Raw genomic sequence first — 19,503 nt, forward strand, 5'->3', positions numbered from 1 at the left:
TTTGAGTCCACTCCCTGCCTAATTGTGGTCTAAGGGACAAGTTTCCTAAAGGACAAGTCCATAAACCACTACTAAATGGACTTGGGAAAAATCCACAATTCCAGGAACAACAAGTATAGAATGTTTGTACGTTTGGGAAGCTGGCCAGGTGCCCTTGGCCTGGATTGGCCGCTGTCGTGGACAGGATGCTGGGCTCGATGGACCCTTGGTCTTTTCCCAGTGTGGCATTACTTATGTACTTATTTGGTTTCTCAATATTTTCATTATTATACCTTATGTTATTTTCGTTCTGTGTTGCTTAAACAAGAGTTTAATCTTGTGATTGTATATTTGAAATTCATAAATAAATAATAATAAAATGAAAAACTTCACCGACAGTGGTAAAATACTGCCCTTTCCCATACTCTGTGTCCTCAGGGAGAGTTAGACTAGACGCCCAACGTAGCTTGAAATGACTTCCAGAGGGCACAATATAATACCATTTGCACTTTGATAATGAAAGAATCTCCCAAGAGGCATCTGGGACATACTCACCTGCCACTTAGCAAGGAGTCCTACTTCCCAACCAAGGTATATTTAGATTAACGTGCAGCAACATTTCTCTCTCATATTGCCCAATGATACAGTGGTGGTGGTGGTGGTGGTGAAGGGGGGGGGGGGGGGGGCACTGTTCAACTGTAGAAAGCATGAACCCCTTTTTGTATAAATACAGATAAAGTATTTACAGACCAATATGATCCAGTCCTCTCTTTGTATGTACATGAAGTCTTTAACTAACAGGAAGGCTGCAGAGAACTTTGTTACAAAGGCATATGAAACTTGAGATTATTCCACACTGAGGAATTTTCTCTTCTTAGCAGTGTGTGTGTAAGGGTGCCAGCGCCATTCCACCTCCGCCGTATTCTCATTTTCCAAGGTTCCCAGTTTAATCATATATACTGTAAGAAAAAAAACAGCAGAATATTTTTCCCCACTGTCCTAAAAAAGAGAGGCTTAGTCTACAGACAATTATAATGTAAATGTGCTACTGAAGGTAAGGTGTATCCTCGGACTCTCAGTTAACTTTAGAGGAGAAAATTCCAAAACTAGTCATTCTTGTTTTGCTACAGCAATTAAAGCCTCTCTGTCTGCTGTCTGATTTTGCTACTATGATCCATGCCTTTATCACAAACCAGTTATATTATTGCAGGGAGGGCAGCAGCATTATGTCATTTCAGAAATGGAAATGCTGAGCTCCACAGACCTTCTGTGATAAGTAAAAATTTAAATAAAACCGATGGAAACAAAATACTAGAGTGGCTATTCTGAACAGATTTGCAAAATACAGTATTTAAAATTGCCATAAATCTAGTTAATGAAGTTTTCTGTGCAGTGGTGTAGCCAGGAATTTTGACAGGGTGTGCTTCTCATGCTGCATTACCCTCCTTTCTCCCTCCCCTTCCCGGCCTGGCCCCACAAAACTCTCACATTACCTTAAGATCACCTCCAGTCCTTTTTCTGTTTTAAATCTCTCCTGAAAGATCACTTTTTTTAGACTAGTTTTCCCATTTGCCACCCCTTTTGATGATCCTGGCCTGGAACAGCAGCCTGTTTTTTTTCTTTTCTCCTTTCCTGTTTTTAATTTGCTTTATACACTGTTCTGATACCCCCGCAAAAGGCAGTATATATAACATTTTTAATAAACTAAACAAACAGTCAGTCTTCGCCTGGGCAATAGCAGTGGCACTCATAGGTTTCCTGCAGCCTGCACCGGGGCTCTCTCTCAGAACCATCCTGCCCTTCAGAACAGTAGTTGCGTCAGAAAGGGCTGAATGGTTCAGAAAGAAAGCCCCGGTGCAGGCCACTTATGAGCGCTGCTGCACAGACAAAGACTGGAGGTGATTTTAAGGCACTGGGGTGGGGGAGTGGAATTGCAAGAGCTTTGCAGGGCCAGGAAGGGAAGGGAGAGACGTGGCAGGAGGGAGAAGGGAGGGCCTGACAGGGGGGTATGCAACACACACATCTTGAATGGATATACTACTGTTTCTATGTATATTTCCCATGGTCTCACAGGCCGCATAAAATTCAATTGCAGGATGGGTGGGCCGTGGAATAAACTCCAGAATCCTTTTACAAGACATTTATTGGAGGTGTGGAGGGAAGGGAACTTCATTCTCTGTCAGAGCGGCATTTGGGTACCAGGGGCGTAGCCAGACCTCGCGGTGGGAGGGGGCCTGAGCCCGAGGTGAGGGGCACATTTTGGTCTGCCCCCCCACCCCCCACCTCGCCTTCCCTGCTGCCTCAAATACCATGGCTGGTGGGGTGTCCCCAACCCCCACCAGCTTAAGCCTTCATCCAGCGCTGGTCTCCGGCGCCTCTGCGTTGCCTGCCCTGCTCTCTCTTCCCCTCATGTCCTGCACACTCCTTTTAGTGAAATTGAGCATGCTGTACGTGAGGGGAAGAGACAGCAGGGCAGACAATGCTTGGCACCGCTAGATGAAGGCTTCAGCTGGCAGGTGTTGGGGACCTCCACCAGAAAAAACAGGGGCCCAGAAGAAATCTGGGGGGGACACAGGCCCCCGTGGCCCCACATAGCTACGCCACTGTTGGGTACGAGCCAGATTTTATGAAGGGATGGTATGGAGAATCTATAAACGTTGAGAAGTGAGGAGTCTGATTCGATTTGATCATGTTTTAGAGCAGTGGTTTTCAAACCAGGTTTTCAAACAGGGATCACCTAGCCAGTTAGGCTTTCAGGATACCCACAATGAATATGCATGAGAGAGATTTACATACCAAGAAGGCAGTGAATGCTAATCTCTCTCATGCATATTCATTGTGGATATCCTGAAAACCCAACTGGCCAGGTGGCATTTGAGGACTGGGTTGAAAACTACTGTTTTAGAGGATAGGGATTTTATTGAATTTATTCAGCTATAGGCCCAATACAGGTTAGCTGAGGGGCATCAATTTCAGGTTATGCATGTTCAGCATTATATGTAGGCAAAGTGAGTGATAGGGGAAGAAGAGGGGGCAGAAACACTTGGAAAAGTACTTGGGATTTTTTCTGGAAACCAAAAGGGGGCCATTACAGTTCTGTATAATTTTTTGAGAGGGTGGGACTTTATACTATATGCACAAGTGGGATCAAGATTTAGGGGAAGAACTTCATAAATCTCAATAGCTGAGGGTGTTTACAGCTAGCAAGTTTTGTCCCAGTGACACTATAAGAGATAATTTTTATAAGGTAGTAACAAGATGGTATTTAACCCCAAACAAAATTAAAGAGATTTACCTGGGAGCCCTGAACAGGTGTTGGAGGCAATGTGAAGAACCTGGTACATACTGGTATGTGTGGTGGGCTTGTTGAAGACCCAGGAGTTTTGGGCACAAGTTACAGACATACTGAGAAATAAAGGGGAGAATACGGGTGGATATGCATCTAAACATTTGTTTACTGGGTTGGACGATGGAGAAGAGAAAGAAGCGCATTGAGAAAATGGGATTATCCACTGCCAGGTGTGAAACAGCAGCCCACTAGAAATGTGAAAATGCCCCTGCTTTATCTGCTTGGAAAACTAGTCCATGGAGATCTTGGCTGATATGCGACTGCTCTGTTACACAACAGATGGAGAAGAGTGGCGGTTACTTCAAACAATACTGGAATCATGAAGTCTAGGCTCCAATGTTATCGGTTGATGATTTCTGGGGGTGAGGGGAAACGGAGAACAGCTGGAGGAAGCTTATGTGTGGGGGGAGGATGCAGATTGCTAATCAATAGGTTAGGAGTAGGAGAGCTGGAGATACTTGTTTTGTTACTGATAGTTTTTTTTTGTGTTCTTTTAAAACCAGTTCATTTAATATAACATAGTAACAGCAGATGATGGCAAGTAAAGACCTGTACAGTCCCATCACATTTCTTGTAATTACTGAAATCTTTAATAAAAATAATCACCGAGACCAAAAAAAGTAAAACATTTTCAATGGTGGGCCACGTCTCGACCACCTCTGGATTATTGTAGTGGGCTATACTTAGGTTTGCCTAAGAAACCACTCCATCGCTTACAAGTCATCTAGAATATGGCCACCTGCTTACTGATGGTTTTCAAACACATCACTCCTATTGTGTCCTCATTATGCTGGCTGCCAAGTTCTGCTAGGTCGAAGTTTAAGATTCTCTGTATGGTTTTCAAGCCAATTTGTTTGGGGCAGAGCTCGGCATCTCAAGACCTTCTGATCTCCCTACAATCCCTTGAGAATTCCTACATCTTCTCAGCACTGTTCATCTTACCTTGTTCACTGCAGTTAGTGTTCTAGGGCACGAGCTTTTATGTATGTGGACCCTAAATTGAGGATTTGTTATGAGTTGCACTACAGTAATTTCAGACAACTGGTGATATCTTGAACTTTTTAAGTTTGTGTGGGGGTTGCTTGGTAATTTTGGCTTATTACTGTCATATCTCAGTTGGGATTTGGAGGGGGGGGGTGAGAGGTTGATGCTGGTTGTTAAGTTGATATGGGGGGGGGGGTTATTGTTTTACTTTTGTAAGGATTGGGTTGGGGATTATTGTTTATGCTGTTTCTTAAAGATTTGTTGTCAAGTGTGAATAAATAAATACATAAACAAAAAACTTACACTTCATCTCAAACCTGGGCCCCACTTCAGACAGTTCTATGTTCCGGTGATCTGTTTTTTTATATACATGATGCCTACAATAAATAATACAGTAAATCAGAAGTTAATGGATTCCGAGAGGAGCTAAACTGCAAGAATAAGAAAGTACAATGTCCTGTAAATACTGTAGGTTGCAGCTGCATTGGGTCAGGAGGAGGTCTGACCTTCTAATGCTTTATTATGATAAGTGGTATATAAAGTTTAGAAATCAAAACAATCTTTTCTGGTATACTCCCCCCCCCCCCCCCCCAAAAAAAAAAAAATCACTGCATCTCAATTAAAAAATGTCACTTACCTGAAGGAAATAAAGTCATTGTCATTTGCAAATGTGATTACTCGTTTGCTGTCATCCTTGGGAACTGGGAATAAATACTTCAGGATACTGGAAATCTTAAACATAAAAGTAAAGAGGAGGGAATCTCAATAAGTTCATTTCAAAGTCACATCAGTTAGACTTAATACAAGTTTGCAACAGAACCAACACCACATGAGAATAAAAATCAGGTCTCTTTCAACTCCACAGCAAGGGCTACACTTCGGCACCCAAGGAGCAAGCGCCAGACCATGTTTTTTTTTTTTTGGAGGGGGGAGATCAATAGCGGCCTATTACGGGTAGTCCCTGCCATGCTGAGCCAAGAGGAGGAGGTTATATCCTTCTCTGCAGCCTGGAACCAAACATGCAGCACTTTGACCCCTATGCAAATAAGGTCCAAACCGCAGTAGCCACTTGAGGTGTCACTGTTCCATTGTTGATTTTTGAATATCAGATCAAGAAAATACTCTCTCTCCTCAACAACACTGTTACTTCTCTTCTTGCCAACCAAAGAGGCAAAGTGGATGAATTGGCAGGGTCTGGGGGATGAGGGTGATCATTGTGATGTGTGTGCAAGAAACTGGAAGTGCACTGTATGGGGAGAGGATGTCATCTCAGATCCTTTCTTACCCCTGTGCACCCATCTATATGCTGATCAACCTTGTTCTATTCCTTTTCAGCCTATCAGACTAGTTTAGAAGTATGGATTATGTCCTGCCCCCCGCTCCCCCCCGCCGCCACCAGAGACAGAGTTTACACTTACAGTAGTGGTTCCCATACCTGGTCGTGGAGGCACACCAGCCAGTCAGGTTTTCAGGATATCCACAATGAACATTCATGACAGATTTGTACATACTACCTCCCATGGCATGAAAAATTTCATGAATATTCATTGTGTATATCCTGAAAACCTGACTGGCTGGTGTGCCTCCAGGATCAGGTTTGGGAACCACTACTTTAAGGGTAATGTTTGGGAAGCACTGGCTTACAGAGAATTGACCTTCTGTTTAGAATCAAATCCTAAGCTACCACAGGAAACTGGGGGCCACAGCAGTTATACAGATTGGCACCAACAGTAACAACCCATGCATCACACAAACATCCCTTCTATACCCTCTGTCCTAAGCGAGAAGTGAAGTTATGGAAGATGAGATGAGGATAAGCTTCTGACATGGTCCCAAGCTCTGGGATATCATGCCTCATCACCACATTACACAGGGTGAAATAGGCCGTCGGTCCGAAGGGAAGGTGACATACGATCAGTCCATCTGAAAGAGGAGAGAACACAGCTTATGCAAGATGCTAGAGTACATAAACAAAGCCCAACAGGACCTAGCGCATTTAAATTCTGCTGTATACTTTGAGCAAAATTCTACTACTGTTGCTAACCTGGCTTTCCTCTGTGCTCGTGAACAATCAGGAGGTCACTAACACTGTTGGCTTTGCATGCCTGCACCAATGCGCCCATCTCATGTTTTCCTCTGTTCATGCGCTGAGCATTTGGAAACACCAGCTTCATTTCCTGTGAAAGGAAAGGATGGAAAAGGCAGTTAGTATCTTGATTAGCTCAGACCAAAATCCTTGGTCTGAGAAGTACTTAACAGGACTTACAGATCCACAGTGCTTTTAGGTTCCACAAGCAGGCAGCTTTTGTGTTAACAGATTGCTGTGATATAGATACTTTCCCTGTTTTGACCCTTAATGTATAGTGTCTGGTGATTCCTGTTAGCAATAATTGCTTTATGCTTGTTAGGGATGCAACTTCTTTGAAGCTAAGAAAATATTTTCCATTAGATTGCTGGTTTAACATTTCTCTTATGGAGTAAATGAGATGTTTTAAGAGCAGATTTGTCATAGTTAAGAGTCCCACCCATTATACTACTTGTCTTTCTTATATTTTGTCATAACCAGGAGTATGACCCCCCCCCCCCCCCCAATCCTAAGCCAAAGGCTTCAGGAACCTTTCCCATATCAGAACACCTTTTCTAGAAGAACAGGGAACATCAGGAAAAAAGAAAGCCTGGGTTGGAGTAGAGCTGGAAGGAAGAGTAGGTCACAGTCACCTAGGAGACCTATCCGAAGTAGGATTAGTGAGGGGAGAGGTTATGTGGATGCAGATCCTCCCTGGGTGCAGAATTCGGTGGTAGATTTCCAGCCTAACTCTGGGGGCTGGAGAAACCTACCCCCATGAAACTAGGAGAAAAGCCAAAGCCCCAGGAGATTGAGTTAATGAATTATATAAACCTGGAAGCAGAAACCACAAGGCCAAGGTATGGAGATTTAAAAGGCATTCTCTGCAATTTCCCCTAGTGCACTGAACTGATTTGGGGGAGGGGGGAGAGGGATAGTGAAAGCTCAAACTATCCTCTGCAGAGGGACTGCCAAGGGTTTAGGGCAGTGGTTCCCAAACTGTGTGCCACAGCATATTTCCCCACCTCCCTCCCGCCGCCACTGAAGTTGCTATTGCGGCTTCTCTAGATACACAGCAGCAGCAAAACAAGCTGCAGCCACCGCGGGGCCAGACTCTCCATACATGCAGCTGAGGGTCCTGCCCCCTCATTCCGGGGCACAGCCGGCAGCTGTGTGAATGAGTCCTGCCCTGTGGTAATCATAGCTTGCTTTGCTGCTGCTGGTCTAGAGAAGCAGAAACAGCAAGGATGGGGAGGTGTGGGGGAATGAGGGACAGAGAGGAGGCAAATGCTGGATGGGGGAGAAAGAGAGGGGGCAGAGGCTAGATGGAAGTGGAGACACAGCGGAAGCTGGGTAAAAGGGGTAGAGAGGGCAGAGGTTGGATGGAAGGGGGAAAAGAAGGACAGATGCTGGATGGAAAGGAGGAAGAGAAAAAAAAAGTCTGAGTCACTGAAGAGGGCTTTGAAGCTACATTTCAGTGCAAAAAGTGCAGACTTATGCAGGCTGCAGAATTCTGAGGGAATGGAATACAGTAGTGCAAAATGGAGGAAACTGGTATCTCCCCAAGAAAAAAAAGCCTTGGAATGATCATATCCAATGATCTCAAGGTTAAAAGAAAAAAAAAAATGAAACAAGGTAATGGCTAGAACCAGAAGAATGCCAGAATGTGTAAGGAGAAAAAAAAAAAGGCAATCCCAACTTTTGTAAAGTCAGGCTGTTGATGAGATTTCACCAGGATTACTGCATGCAATTCTGCAAAGGGTACATACAGAGTAGATCCAGTTCAGAAGAGGGCTACCAGAATGGGACAAGATCTGCACCAAAAACAATGTTTGGTGGAACTTGAGAGAAACAAGAAGACACTAAAGATGTATTCAGATACCCACTGAAGTATATAAACAAGGCATGGCAAACCTCAAACAAAAACGCCTTGAGATGAAGAAATATGTTCTAATGCTAATTCTGACTCCATGTAAAGGGTAGTGGATACATGCAACAGTCCTCCTGGGTCTACAGAATTCATCAGGAAGAATTATGGGCAGGTTAAATGGGTTATGGTGCTTATGTGCTGTGCAAATAACTCCTGTTGATCCTTTTCATTCCAGGTTATGAAAAAGTCGAGACTAAGGAGACGCATACTTCACTCACCTTAGCAAACATTTTAAGGCGAGAGCTGGGCTCTCTAGAAGTAGTGATCATAACTTTGGGATCCTCAACACCAGCCCATCTGTACTCATCATCCACATAGCTAGTGACACCTGCAGGAGAGCAGAAATGAGTAAAAAAAAAAATCTTAATAGCGCCAGCCAACACCCTTTCACCCATTCCCACTTCCAAATTTAGGATCAGTCAACCCTCATTCCATTAGTCTCCATGGAACACCATACCATTTAGTACTAGCTTTATCTACTCCAAAATCATCAGTTTTCCACTGCTTTATTTTTTTTTTTTTTATTTAAGCTTCAATATACAACAGATTACTATGTAAGAGTAAACAACTCATCAGAAAAATCACTGAACAGCCGACAATCATCGGGAAGCTTTACAATATTCTTCAGCCCACATAACCGTGAACCCCCCCCCCTCCCCCAAGAAGCCCTTATAGAGTGAGTAAGGAAGAGTCCGGATGAGCAGATCATTGCACATAAATGGTCCCAAATACGAGAACAGGCCAATATTTTACCATTACACAAAGCCATTAACTTAGACATTAGATATATATAATCCAAGTTCCATAGAATTGTCCTTAGTCCTGGTAATGTGGGTTTCTTCCAAGCCGCAGCTATTATTAGCTTACTTGCCACAAACACATACGAAACCAACTGATGTGCATCTTTCTTCACACCGTGCGGCTTGAAATGCAAAAGACAGTGTTCCAGCTTAAGGGGGTATGAGATTTTTATGAGGGAAGAGACAAACTTCAAAACCTTAGCCCAGAATTCTTGCACGTGGGGACACAACCAAATGTGGCACACGTCTCCCACCATGCCACACTGACGCCAGCACAATGGGGAACCCGAAGCGTCTCCTTTCATTGAGATGAGTATGCAGGCGAGTCTTGCCCAGTTTGCATACACAAGCAGCACGACCGCGAATCACGCGGTGGGACCGATGTCTGAGGCCCCACTCTCCCTGCAGCATGTTGTGGACTCTTCTTCCCGAGACATGTTCCTCTCAGGGGTGAGGCGGGAAAAAAAAAAAAAAAAGAGATACACCGTAGATCTCCGAGCTACATGATTGTTTCAGAGAAATTCTGGCAGACCTGAAGGGGGTCCGGGCGGACTTAGCGCAGCTGGGAGCTGATCTGATGGGTGAGATTCGGGACCTGGTCAACCGCCTCGAAAGGCGTTCAGTTCATCAGACCAACAAGTAACCAGCCTGCGCTCTGGGCGCCAACAAATGGCAGAGAAATTAGAGGATCTCGAGAATCGTGGCTGTAGAAACAACCTGCGCTTTCGTGGTCTGCTTGAGGTCCCCAACTACCTGGACTGCGAAGTGGTGGTGCAGCGCTTGGTCAGCACGCTGGTAACAGAGACATGCACGCCGATGGAACCCACTAAGGTCCTCTTGGAACGAGCGCACGGAGCCTGGGACTCAATGAGAAATAACTTGTCAAAGACATTATTGTGTGTTTTAAAGATTACAATCTCAAAGAGCGAGTGCTGTAAGCAGCTAGGAAGAACTCTAAGTGGGATACATATTCTGTGGAAATATACCAGGACCTGGCTTCTGCTACCCTAAAGCGCCGTGCGGAGTTAAAGCCAATCACTGCAAAGCTACGGGAAGTGGATATTCAGTATCGATGGCGCCATCCCTTCGCCCTGGCGTTTTATAAAGATGAGCGTATGCATAAATCAGTGGCAGAGGCCCGAGAGATTTTGGCAGGAGATCCAATCGCACTTGGGGCTCTATAGTGTTAAGAATATTTATGAACGTTATCTGAGACGGTTTTACCTAGGTGTCTATGTTATCGATGGTCAGGGGGAGGGACGCGGGAGTTGGGCTTCATTTTCTCTATCAGATGCCTCTTCTCTGGTGGGAGGGGGATCTTGGTTGGATGCGAGGTCGGTGGGAGGGTACTGGGGAAGGGGGGGTAGGGGGGTTGTGTGGCCGATCAAAGAGTGAGGAGGAAGGTGGGGTGTTTGTTGGGTGGGACTGGAGTGTTGTCTGGAGGGTTTGGGAAGTAGATCACTTTTATTCTCTTATATTTCTAGGTTTAGATGTTTGATGTATCATTAGTGCTTCTGATTGTGAGGGAACTGAATACCCCCATGAAGCGACAACTCATATTTAGATAACTCCTCCGTTTGAGGGTAGATGTTGCCCTGATTCAGGAGACGCACCTGAGGCCAGCACATGAACACCTTTGTTGCCATCCCAAATTTCCCTACATTGTTTTGCTTCTAATCAGAAGGGACCTAAGACAAAAGGGGTTTTGATTGCTTTAATAATTCCCGTTCTTGGCAAATTGAGAAACTGATTCGACATCCGGGTGGTCGGTATTTATTAGTAGTTTTCTCTTTAGGGACAGATAAATACACTCTAGTAAATGTGTATGGGCCCAATGAGGACCACGCACATTTCTGTCACCAACTGTCACCAGCTGGATCAACTTTTACTAAAGCACAGAGTGGGCTCAATCTGACTGTAGACCCCCCCCCCCCCACTTAGATAATTCCTCAGGGTCAACCCAGTATGCACAACGAGACCAGGCACTACTGTGTGCTTTTCTTGCTCGGTGGCAGTTAATAGACCTTTGGCGTTTGAGAAATCCTACTGGATAAATCTATACGTTTTTCTCCCTTGTCCATAAGTCCTTTTCTCGTATAGATTTCTGGCTTGGGGATCACTCTACGCCTGGATTAGTGCAAGATCATCAAATTCTCTCCTGCACATGGTCTGATCATAATCCAGTGTTATTTCAGCTTCGTTTGTCAGTGGTACCTAGGCCCCCTTTAGATTGGTGTTTAGATGATTTGCTGGTAATTCCAGCCAGCCGCATATATTAGGGCATTCTCTCCCCCTGTTCAAAAGAATTAAATAACCGGACCAACAAGGGACTAAAGAATGACTAAAGTTTTCATAGAAGAGTCCCGTAAACCCGTCCAGGCCCAGAGATTTTCCCACTTTAAGGGCCTGAATGGCACTATGGGCCTCCTCCTCCGTAACCACCCCTTCCAGAATTCTCAAACACGCCCTCAGTAAGGGAACAAAGGGATATGTTTCTCAGGTACTTAGCTATGTCAGGGTCAGCTACTCTGGTTTCCAGAGTACAGAGATGTTTGTAAAACTGTATAAATTGCTGTTGGATCTCCTCCTCTTTGGTATCCCCCTTAGTACTTAGCTCACCAAGCTAAGACCTGACTTGTTGCAACTTCGCCAAATGATTTTGTCCCCCTTGGACAATAGGTTCCAAGCGAAGTCTAGCCTCATGCTCCACCCTCATCTTCTTTTTTGCTTTTGCAATCCCAATAAATTCCCCCCATAGGACAGCCTTAAGGCATTCCAAAATAGTCTGTGGGCTATACTCCCACAGATCATTATTGTGGAGATATTCTTGGATGAGTTGCCCTACTTTCCTCTTTGCGCAAATTATCATTAAGCCTCCAGAATTTCACTTCCACTCTCCCAGGCCCTCAGTTCACCAGACCCCACACTGGTGCATGATCCAACCATGTGATGGAATCAGTCTCGCTCCGGTCCACTACCCCTAGCCACCCTTTACTCCCCCATAAGGACTCTATACTAGAATAAGTGTTGTGTACTGCAGAATAAAAGGTGTATTCCTTTCTCCCAGATGCAGAGTTCTCCATATTTCGACCAAGTCAAAGGTCTCTAAAAACAGCCTCAATTTTTTTCCGCTAATTGAGCACCCTCGTACCTCCCCCTGTGCTGTCCAAAGTTAGGTCAACAGGCAAGTTGGCATCGACCGCTATTATTAATTTGCCCTGTTGAACTTGCAACAGTTTTTACATGACCCCCCCCCCCCCAAGGAAAAACTCACCTTGATGAACAAAGGGAGCATACAAGCTGACAAAGGTCACCAATTTGCCATCCATCTTCCCCACCCAAACAGCCATCTCATCTCTATGCTCACCAACAGGTTCCACAGTAACACCAGTAGCAATCAAGATGCCCCCCCACCCTTAGACACCTTATTAGATACAAAAAAAAGTGAATGGGAAGTTCCTATATTTAAGCAAATGTTCATGCCTCTGCCAAAAAAACGAGCCTCTTGGACAAAACAGACCTGTGCTTTAACTCTGAGCAATTCTTTCCAAAGCAGCTGTCTTTAGGCCATGCACATTAAGGGTCAGTACCTTAATGCCCGGGAAACCCCTTTCCAATCCTCATGCTATACTATCCTCCTCCCCCCCTCCCAATAAGTATGTCCCCAACAGAATGAGAACAGACCACCCCCCTCCTATGAATGATACCCCCCCACTAAGCCAACAGTGCCTCAAATACCCCATCTCCACCTCCCTTCAAAACCTCCATCCCCCTCCTCCCTCTGAACCTCAACATGACTTCCCATATCAGCCTGCAACCCTGCATTCTCATTTCTCCCCAGATAGCAAATACCCCCATCCCATTCCAATACTTATATAGACCCCCGTCCCCGCACTCAGCTGACATATCTAATCACACTCCCTGAAGTCACCTCTCACCACCCCCACACATACGGATACCCAAAGCCTCTCTGAGATATATATACTCCATATGACGACTTCTGGAGCAGTAACTACAACTGTAGTCCATAACCACTTTGGGCTCTTAAGTATCCAGAACTCCAGCCTCCGCATTAGATGATGCTCCCGTGTTTTGCTACAGCGATTCACTTTCTGCCAAATTTTTTCAGGGTGGCAGATGGGTTCAGATTCGCTGGCCACTTCACCACCCATTCTTTAACCAGCAGCTGACCTGTGCGGGCCTGCAATGATAACCAAGAGTCCAAGGGGGAAACAATCAATGATATTTGATTCTCTCTTCACAAAGCAGCTTAACACCTCCTTAAACGCTCATCTCCCCTGCAGAGTAATGTGTGACAAATCACTGAAAAGATATGGGCTTTTGTCTTGCGCTAAAGAAGTTCCTTCTGGAAATTGTGGATGCTTGCAACAGTGTCCTGAAGGAGATCTCCTCTCTTCGGGCCCTGTGAAGACGATCAATCTTAAGCACAGAAGATTTGGCCAATTCTTGGCCTTTACCAGGGCCCACCAGTTCTCGATATAGTTGCTGTACCACTTGACCTGCTTCTGAGTAGGCATCCATTTCTGGTACCCCCAATCTGGACATTATTTCTGCGGGAACAATTTTTGTTATTCTCAACCTGGGAAAGCAGCTCCAGCACTGTCTTGACCTTTTTGTAGCTGTGCCACTAGCTCCTCCTGTTACCCTACCCAGTACTCAACCTCTTCCACACGGCCTCTGAGTTCAGCAAGGTCTATCCTAATATCATTCACTACTTCCTTAATTTTGCCCTGAAGCGACTGGAACACAAAGGTTTCATCTCAGCCACCCATTCCTGAAGATCTCCCTTTGTAAGTGCCTCTCCCATAACACTGCTCGTTGCCAGCGAGGCAGATTATCCCCAGCGCTCTCCTCCACAGATGCACTATTGCCTGAGTCTCGACGGGCCGCCATGCCTCCACCATGTGCACAACTCATCATAGGTCGTTCTTGGATCAGAGTCTGCAATTTCGCCTCCTCCACTCTTTTCCCCCAGCATCGCTGGTGCACACAAGGTAATCCCTCACACTCTGCTATGTCACCAACTCTCAGGATGTGACAATTCAGCTTCCCGGGGGAAACATTTGCTTGCAGCAGCTGTGGAACTTCAACCCTGTGCTGCCATGTCAGTCGCTGATGTCACTGGAAGTCCACTGCTTTGTTATTTAATTCAACCCCAACACCCTAATCCACATCACAAATAAATTGATATCTTCATTGGTATTACTGTCTTTGTATGTCCCTCTGCCCCAACTGGGATTACTAGGCACACTAAATTATAGTGTAAGGGGAGTTATGGAAAAGTCACAAAAAGGACAGCTCTTTCATGAGACAAAGTTATAGGCAAGTAGAATAAGGTTTCTTACCTTCACCACCTTTGTCATCATATTCAATTATCTTCTGGAGAGAGAGTGCTTCCCGACGAATCTCTGTTGGAATGAGGCGATTTTCTAGAATGCAAACCAAATGACAGTGTTTGCAATGTCAATAACAAATAAATATATTCCATAGATTTTTTTTAAAGTCAAATTCAGTTTGTTGGAGGTCTGGTAACATCCCTTAATTCTACATAATCACTTTTCTTTATTACGTTTTTTTCTACTGACTCATATCCTGGGATTTCTTCTTCTTGCATCTCCCTGAGTAACTAATGACTAAACTTAAAAACAATGGGGCTCCTTTTCAAACCACTTAAGACTTACAAAGTTCCATGTGTTACTATGTAACTTTGTAAGTAAGTGTTTTGAAAACATAACCTATGCTAGTACAGGGTACAGTGCTGCGTAACCCTAGTAGCGCTTTAGAAATGTTAAATAGTAGTAGTAGTACACATTGAGGCATATTTCTTTTACATTTGCCCCCTATTTACTAAATCGCACACTAGTGCTGACACAGCCCATTCACTTTGAATGGGCTGTGTCAGCACTGCCGCACGACTAAGTAAACAGGGGAGTTGTTTGGGGTTTTTTTTGTTTTTTTTTTTACTATAAATTCTGCTTAATGCATGCAGTCCCCTTTCTTGCTCAAGCATGTCTTGAAAGTTTAAAAATTGCATCTATAATTAACATACAGAAAAAAATGCCATACCATCTAAAGCTCTTTTTAACTTCTCTTTTTTCTCTTCAATAGTACGCAGTTTTTCTTCCTGTGCTTTCTTATAGAGGTACTCCCTCCGCAGACGGGCCTCACGACGCAACTAAGAGAAAAACAATAAAACAATTAAGAAAATAAAGATGTGCCACGCTGGGTCAGAACAACAGTCCATCAAATCTGGTGTCTTCTGTTCATCAGTGGCCAATCTGGGTCACTAGATAGTATGTGACAGATCCATTTCTTGGAGCTCTTTCCTAGGGATGCACAATAGCTTTTCAAAGTCTATTTACCTAATAATCCTTCGTGTATTTTCCTCTAGGAATCTATTCAAACACTGTAGGGTAAGATGACTTCACTACATCCTCTACTAGGAAACACCAACCCCTTCACCCAATGGCCAGGACTGCACCCTGCACAATGTATTTATGTAGCTGCTAAAAAAATTATTCAAAGTGGGTGTGGAAATGTTAATCACTAAAATATACAACATAGTGATATAGTGGCTATAGTGATCCAGGACAAAGATGATTACATTGCCGAGATCTGCAGACAGCTGCAGGTCAGCTCCGACTACAAAGAATTAGCGATTGACCTGACGCCAGAATTACAAGCACAGATTTTCAGTTGACCAGCGAGGCCTACGTTGGGATTCTAACTCAAAAGGAATGCCACTTCCTTAATACTCTACACCCTAAAATTCCTGTTTTCTATACACTTCCGAAAATTCATAAGACCCTCAATCATCCACCGGGTAGCCCTATCATTTCTAGCCAGGGGTCAGTTTTGGAACCTCTTTCAATGTTTGTAGACTGTTTTTTTGCAACCGTTAGTTTGTGAAGGAGATTCCAACTTGAAGGACACTACACATTTTCTCTGCGTATTAACAGCACATGAACATAAGGCTCCCACATCAACTATGGTAACCCTAGATGTAACAGCGTTGTACACTGTTATCCCACAAGATGAAGCTTTGGAAGTACTAAACTGTTTTTAGGACACTAGAGCACCCAGTCAGGTTCCTACATCTTTCATACTAGCCTTAGCTAGTTTGGCCATGAAGAAAAATTTCTTTCTATTCAGAGAAGTATTGGACCAACAAATTTCTGGAGTTGCGATGGGAGCAACGATGGCTTCCTCGGTAGCGAATTTATACATGCGGGCTTTTGAACAGAAATTCATTTACACTGCTTCATTATATAAATACGTAGCCCTCTGGGTCCGAATTCACCGATATATTTTTTCTGTGGACAGGGAACGAATCAGAGTTACCAATTGAATAGATGCCATCCCCGCATCAATTTTACCATGCATATGAGCTCAAGTGAGATATCGTTCCTTGATGTAACTGTTAGGAACACTAGGGACAGTTTCATCACAACTATTTTTCAGAAAGAAACGGATAGAAATACTTTTCTATATTATGGGAGCTGCCATCGTAGGGCATTAAAGAATAGTTTGCCCTTTTCCCAATTCTTGAGACATCGCCGCATTTGCTCTCAGGACCAGGATTTCAAGCTACAATCAAGAACTTTGCAAAATAAATTACTAGCAAGAGGCTACCCTGTACAAGTAGTACGGAGTGCTTACCGTCGAGCACGCTTCAATCATCGAGACCAGTTATTAGCTCCCAAAATTGCGACAACCACAGCAGAAGATGCGTGGACGTATGTAATGCAATACAACCCTGTCTCGCCCCGCATCACATCTATTCTGAGTAAATACTGGCCATCCATTGGTACAAACTCTGCCCCAGTTTAAAGACACTCACATTCATGTTGCCTACAGTAGAACAAATAATTTAAAAGAAATTTTGAGTCCTGCAGTTCTACAGAGTCCAAGGACAACGATTAGTCAGTCTTCAGTAAAAGTAGGTAATTTTAGATGTGGCTGTTGTACTTTTTGCCCTATTATGGAGGAGACGTTGACTTTTGTCAACCTGGTAGATCGTAAAATGTACTTTCTTCGGGCAACCACGACATGTAAAACTAGCCATGTAGTTTATTGCCTTACTTGCCCTTGCAATAAACTATAAGTGGGCCAAACTTCAAGGAACCTTTCAACACGTATGGCAGAACATAAGAGTGCCATACAGATGAACAAAATAGGACTACCCCTAGTGGCACATTGCACACAGTATCAACATACTATTTTTTATTTGAAATGTGTGGTTTTGCAAACAGTGTTTTGCTCAATAAGAGGAGGCAACTTTCGCAAGATTTTACTCCAACAGGAGCAGAAGTGGATATTTAAATTACGTTCCCTTGAGCCGACTGGCCTGAACTCACATATAGAGTGGTGCCATTTCTATTAGATTCTAGACACGGCTACTGATTGGCCACTAGTCTGACAGCGTCTGACGTCACACTAGGTATATTAGCTAGTCCTCAACCAGATTCTCAGATGTCAAGTGAGGCAATGTGCGAACGCATGACTGCTTCAAGTACAAGACTGAGGGCATTTGGTGAAGATTGTAATGGGGAGTGATCGGGTAATAACCAGTTGCTGTGCTTTATCTACAGAAGTTGCCCTGTCTCTAAGACCCTGAAGCAGCTACAGTGCGAAACGCTGGCCATCGTCGGCTTAAGGACATCTAAAGGGTGTAAACAGCTTGACACAGCAGAAGGAGATTCCAGTGCAATCAACTAGTACCACTGAAAAGATAAGTGCTGGTACTTTATTACCCGATTGTATGGCATATTGTTGCAGTTCGTCAATTGCAGTTTTTTGGCTCCCGCTTGTATTGTAGTAACCCATTAGCACTATGAGTATGTTCAAGTAAAGAAAGACAAACAATGAAGAAAAAATAAAAAATTTAAATAAAGACTAGGAACTCTTTACGGTCAATCAACAGTGCAATCCTGGAAGGTTTTTTGGTGGCCAGTGTTGAAGAGTGGAGGAGTGGCCTAGTGGTTAGAGTGGTGGACTTTGGTCCTGGGGAACTGTGTTCAAGTCCCACTGCAGGCACAGGCAGCTCCTTGTGACTCTGGGCAAGTCACTTAACCCTCCATTGCCCCAGGTACAAATAAGTACCTAAGCCGCATTGAGCCTGCCACGAGTGGGAAAGCTCGGGGTACAAAAAAAAAAAAAAAAAAAAAGAGTTGATCCAAATGATCTGTTTAGCTCTATAGGACTTGTTATATCCTGGAGCTCTTTGAGGCCTTTTTCCTTCCCAACTTAAAGCAATTTTGTGATGACTGACACTTTATGCTAAACGTACGTATTTTTGATTGTGGAAAATTTTGTTGTATATTTTAGGTAGCTGCTGCCACACCAAGCAATAGGGATGTTTTCTACAGTACTTGATGGCACACACGCCAACACTGAAAAATGATTGAGGGTGCCAATGACAATTAACATACATAAAAAATAAAAATAAAATCAACCCTCCCTCGATACAAATGAACGAACTTGCTCAATATTAGGAGTGTTCACTGTTCAGCATCCACTACACCCACTGGGCCAGTTCTTAAACGGAGAGATACTGGTGGTGCCAATACAGAGAATGTTCAACATCCACCGAATTGGCTCCAAAGCAGAGAGGGGTTGGTGATATCAGTACAGTAAAGCGGCAGAGATAAAACACCAACCAGCAACATCAGTAAAATAATCAGGCAGCATAGCGTGAATCACAGAAACAACAGGGCAGCTCTCAGCCATTTACATTTATGGTTAGTATGGGAGAGCAGGGTATACGTACAATTCTTTGCAGTTACGAAAGAAAAAAAGATGCCCTTCCCCATTTACAATGAAGAGCAAACGAAAGTCTTGACTCTATAATTACAAAAGGGAAAGGATCATCTACCCCCTGGAAGGGGCTCAGCACCATAACTATTTTCCATTTCTCCCAAACGGAAATCAAACAAAATAAAACATGGAAAAGAAAATAAGATGATACCTTTTTATTGGACATAACTTAATAATAAAAAAGGTATCATCTTATTTTCTTTTCCATGTTTTATTTTGTTTGATTTCTATTGATAACCTTTAAGAGTGGACTAACACGGCTACCACATCTCTCTCCCAAACGGAAATAATCCTTAAACGAATAAGTTTATAAGAAAAAAAGGCATAAACTCACCATGCCTGCGGTTCCACCTTTGTATATAACGTGTGCACTTCCACAATCTCCCCCCAACAAACTCACCGCTCATTGGCTGAGCTCAGCCTACCACCACTGCGCATGTTTGCTTTATTCAGCGCAAGGAGGTTTAATCATCTGCCGCTCGAGAAGTTGTTCTTTATCCCGATAGGTCGAATGATTCTCTTGCTCCCACCTATCGCGCTCATTGCTGTCCCAGTATAA

General features: G+C 43.9%; 1 protein-coding gene across 1 annotated transcript; it reads right to left on the reverse strand.

Moving 5' to 3' along the window:
• Positions 1-166: 166 nt before the first annotated feature.
• On the reverse strand, positions 167-19,403 carry IMP4 (IMP U3 small nucleolar ribonucleoprotein 4). The gene is made up of 9 exons (XM_030193977.1): positions 19,279-19,403; positions 15,195-15,303; positions 14,474-14,557; positions 8,526-8,635; positions 6,357-6,489; positions 6,081-6,235; positions 4,950-5,044; positions 4,616-4,689; positions 167-938 (listed from the first exon to the last, which is right to left on the reverse strand). Exons 1-9 carry the CDS (start codon positions 19,279-19,281, stop codon positions 826-828), a joined length of 876 nt encoding a protein of 291 aa, XP_030049837.1. The 5' UTR covers positions 19,282-19,403; the 3' UTR covers positions 167-825.
• Positions 19,404-19,503: the final 100 nt, after the last annotated feature.

The sequence above is a fragment of the Microcaecilia unicolor genome, chromosome 2 (assembly GCF_901765095.1).
Source record: "Microcaecilia unicolor chromosome 2, aMicUni1.1, whole genome shotgun sequence".
NCBI classification, from domain to species: domain Eukaryota; kingdom Metazoa; phylum Chordata; class Amphibia; order Gymnophiona; family Siphonopidae; genus Microcaecilia; species Microcaecilia unicolor.

Excerpts from the sequence above, each read along its gene's own strand:
- IMP4 (XM_030193977.1), bottom strand. Across the intron at positions 6,236-6,356 it reads CGAGCACAGAGGAAAGCCAG|ATGGACTGATCGTATGTCAC; the intron begins GTTAGCAACAGT and ends CTCCTCTTTCAG. Across the intron at positions 939-4,615 it reads GCCCAGGTTTGAGATGAAGT|TATATATGATTAAACTGGGA; the intron begins GTAAGTTTTTTG and ends TTTTTCTTACAG.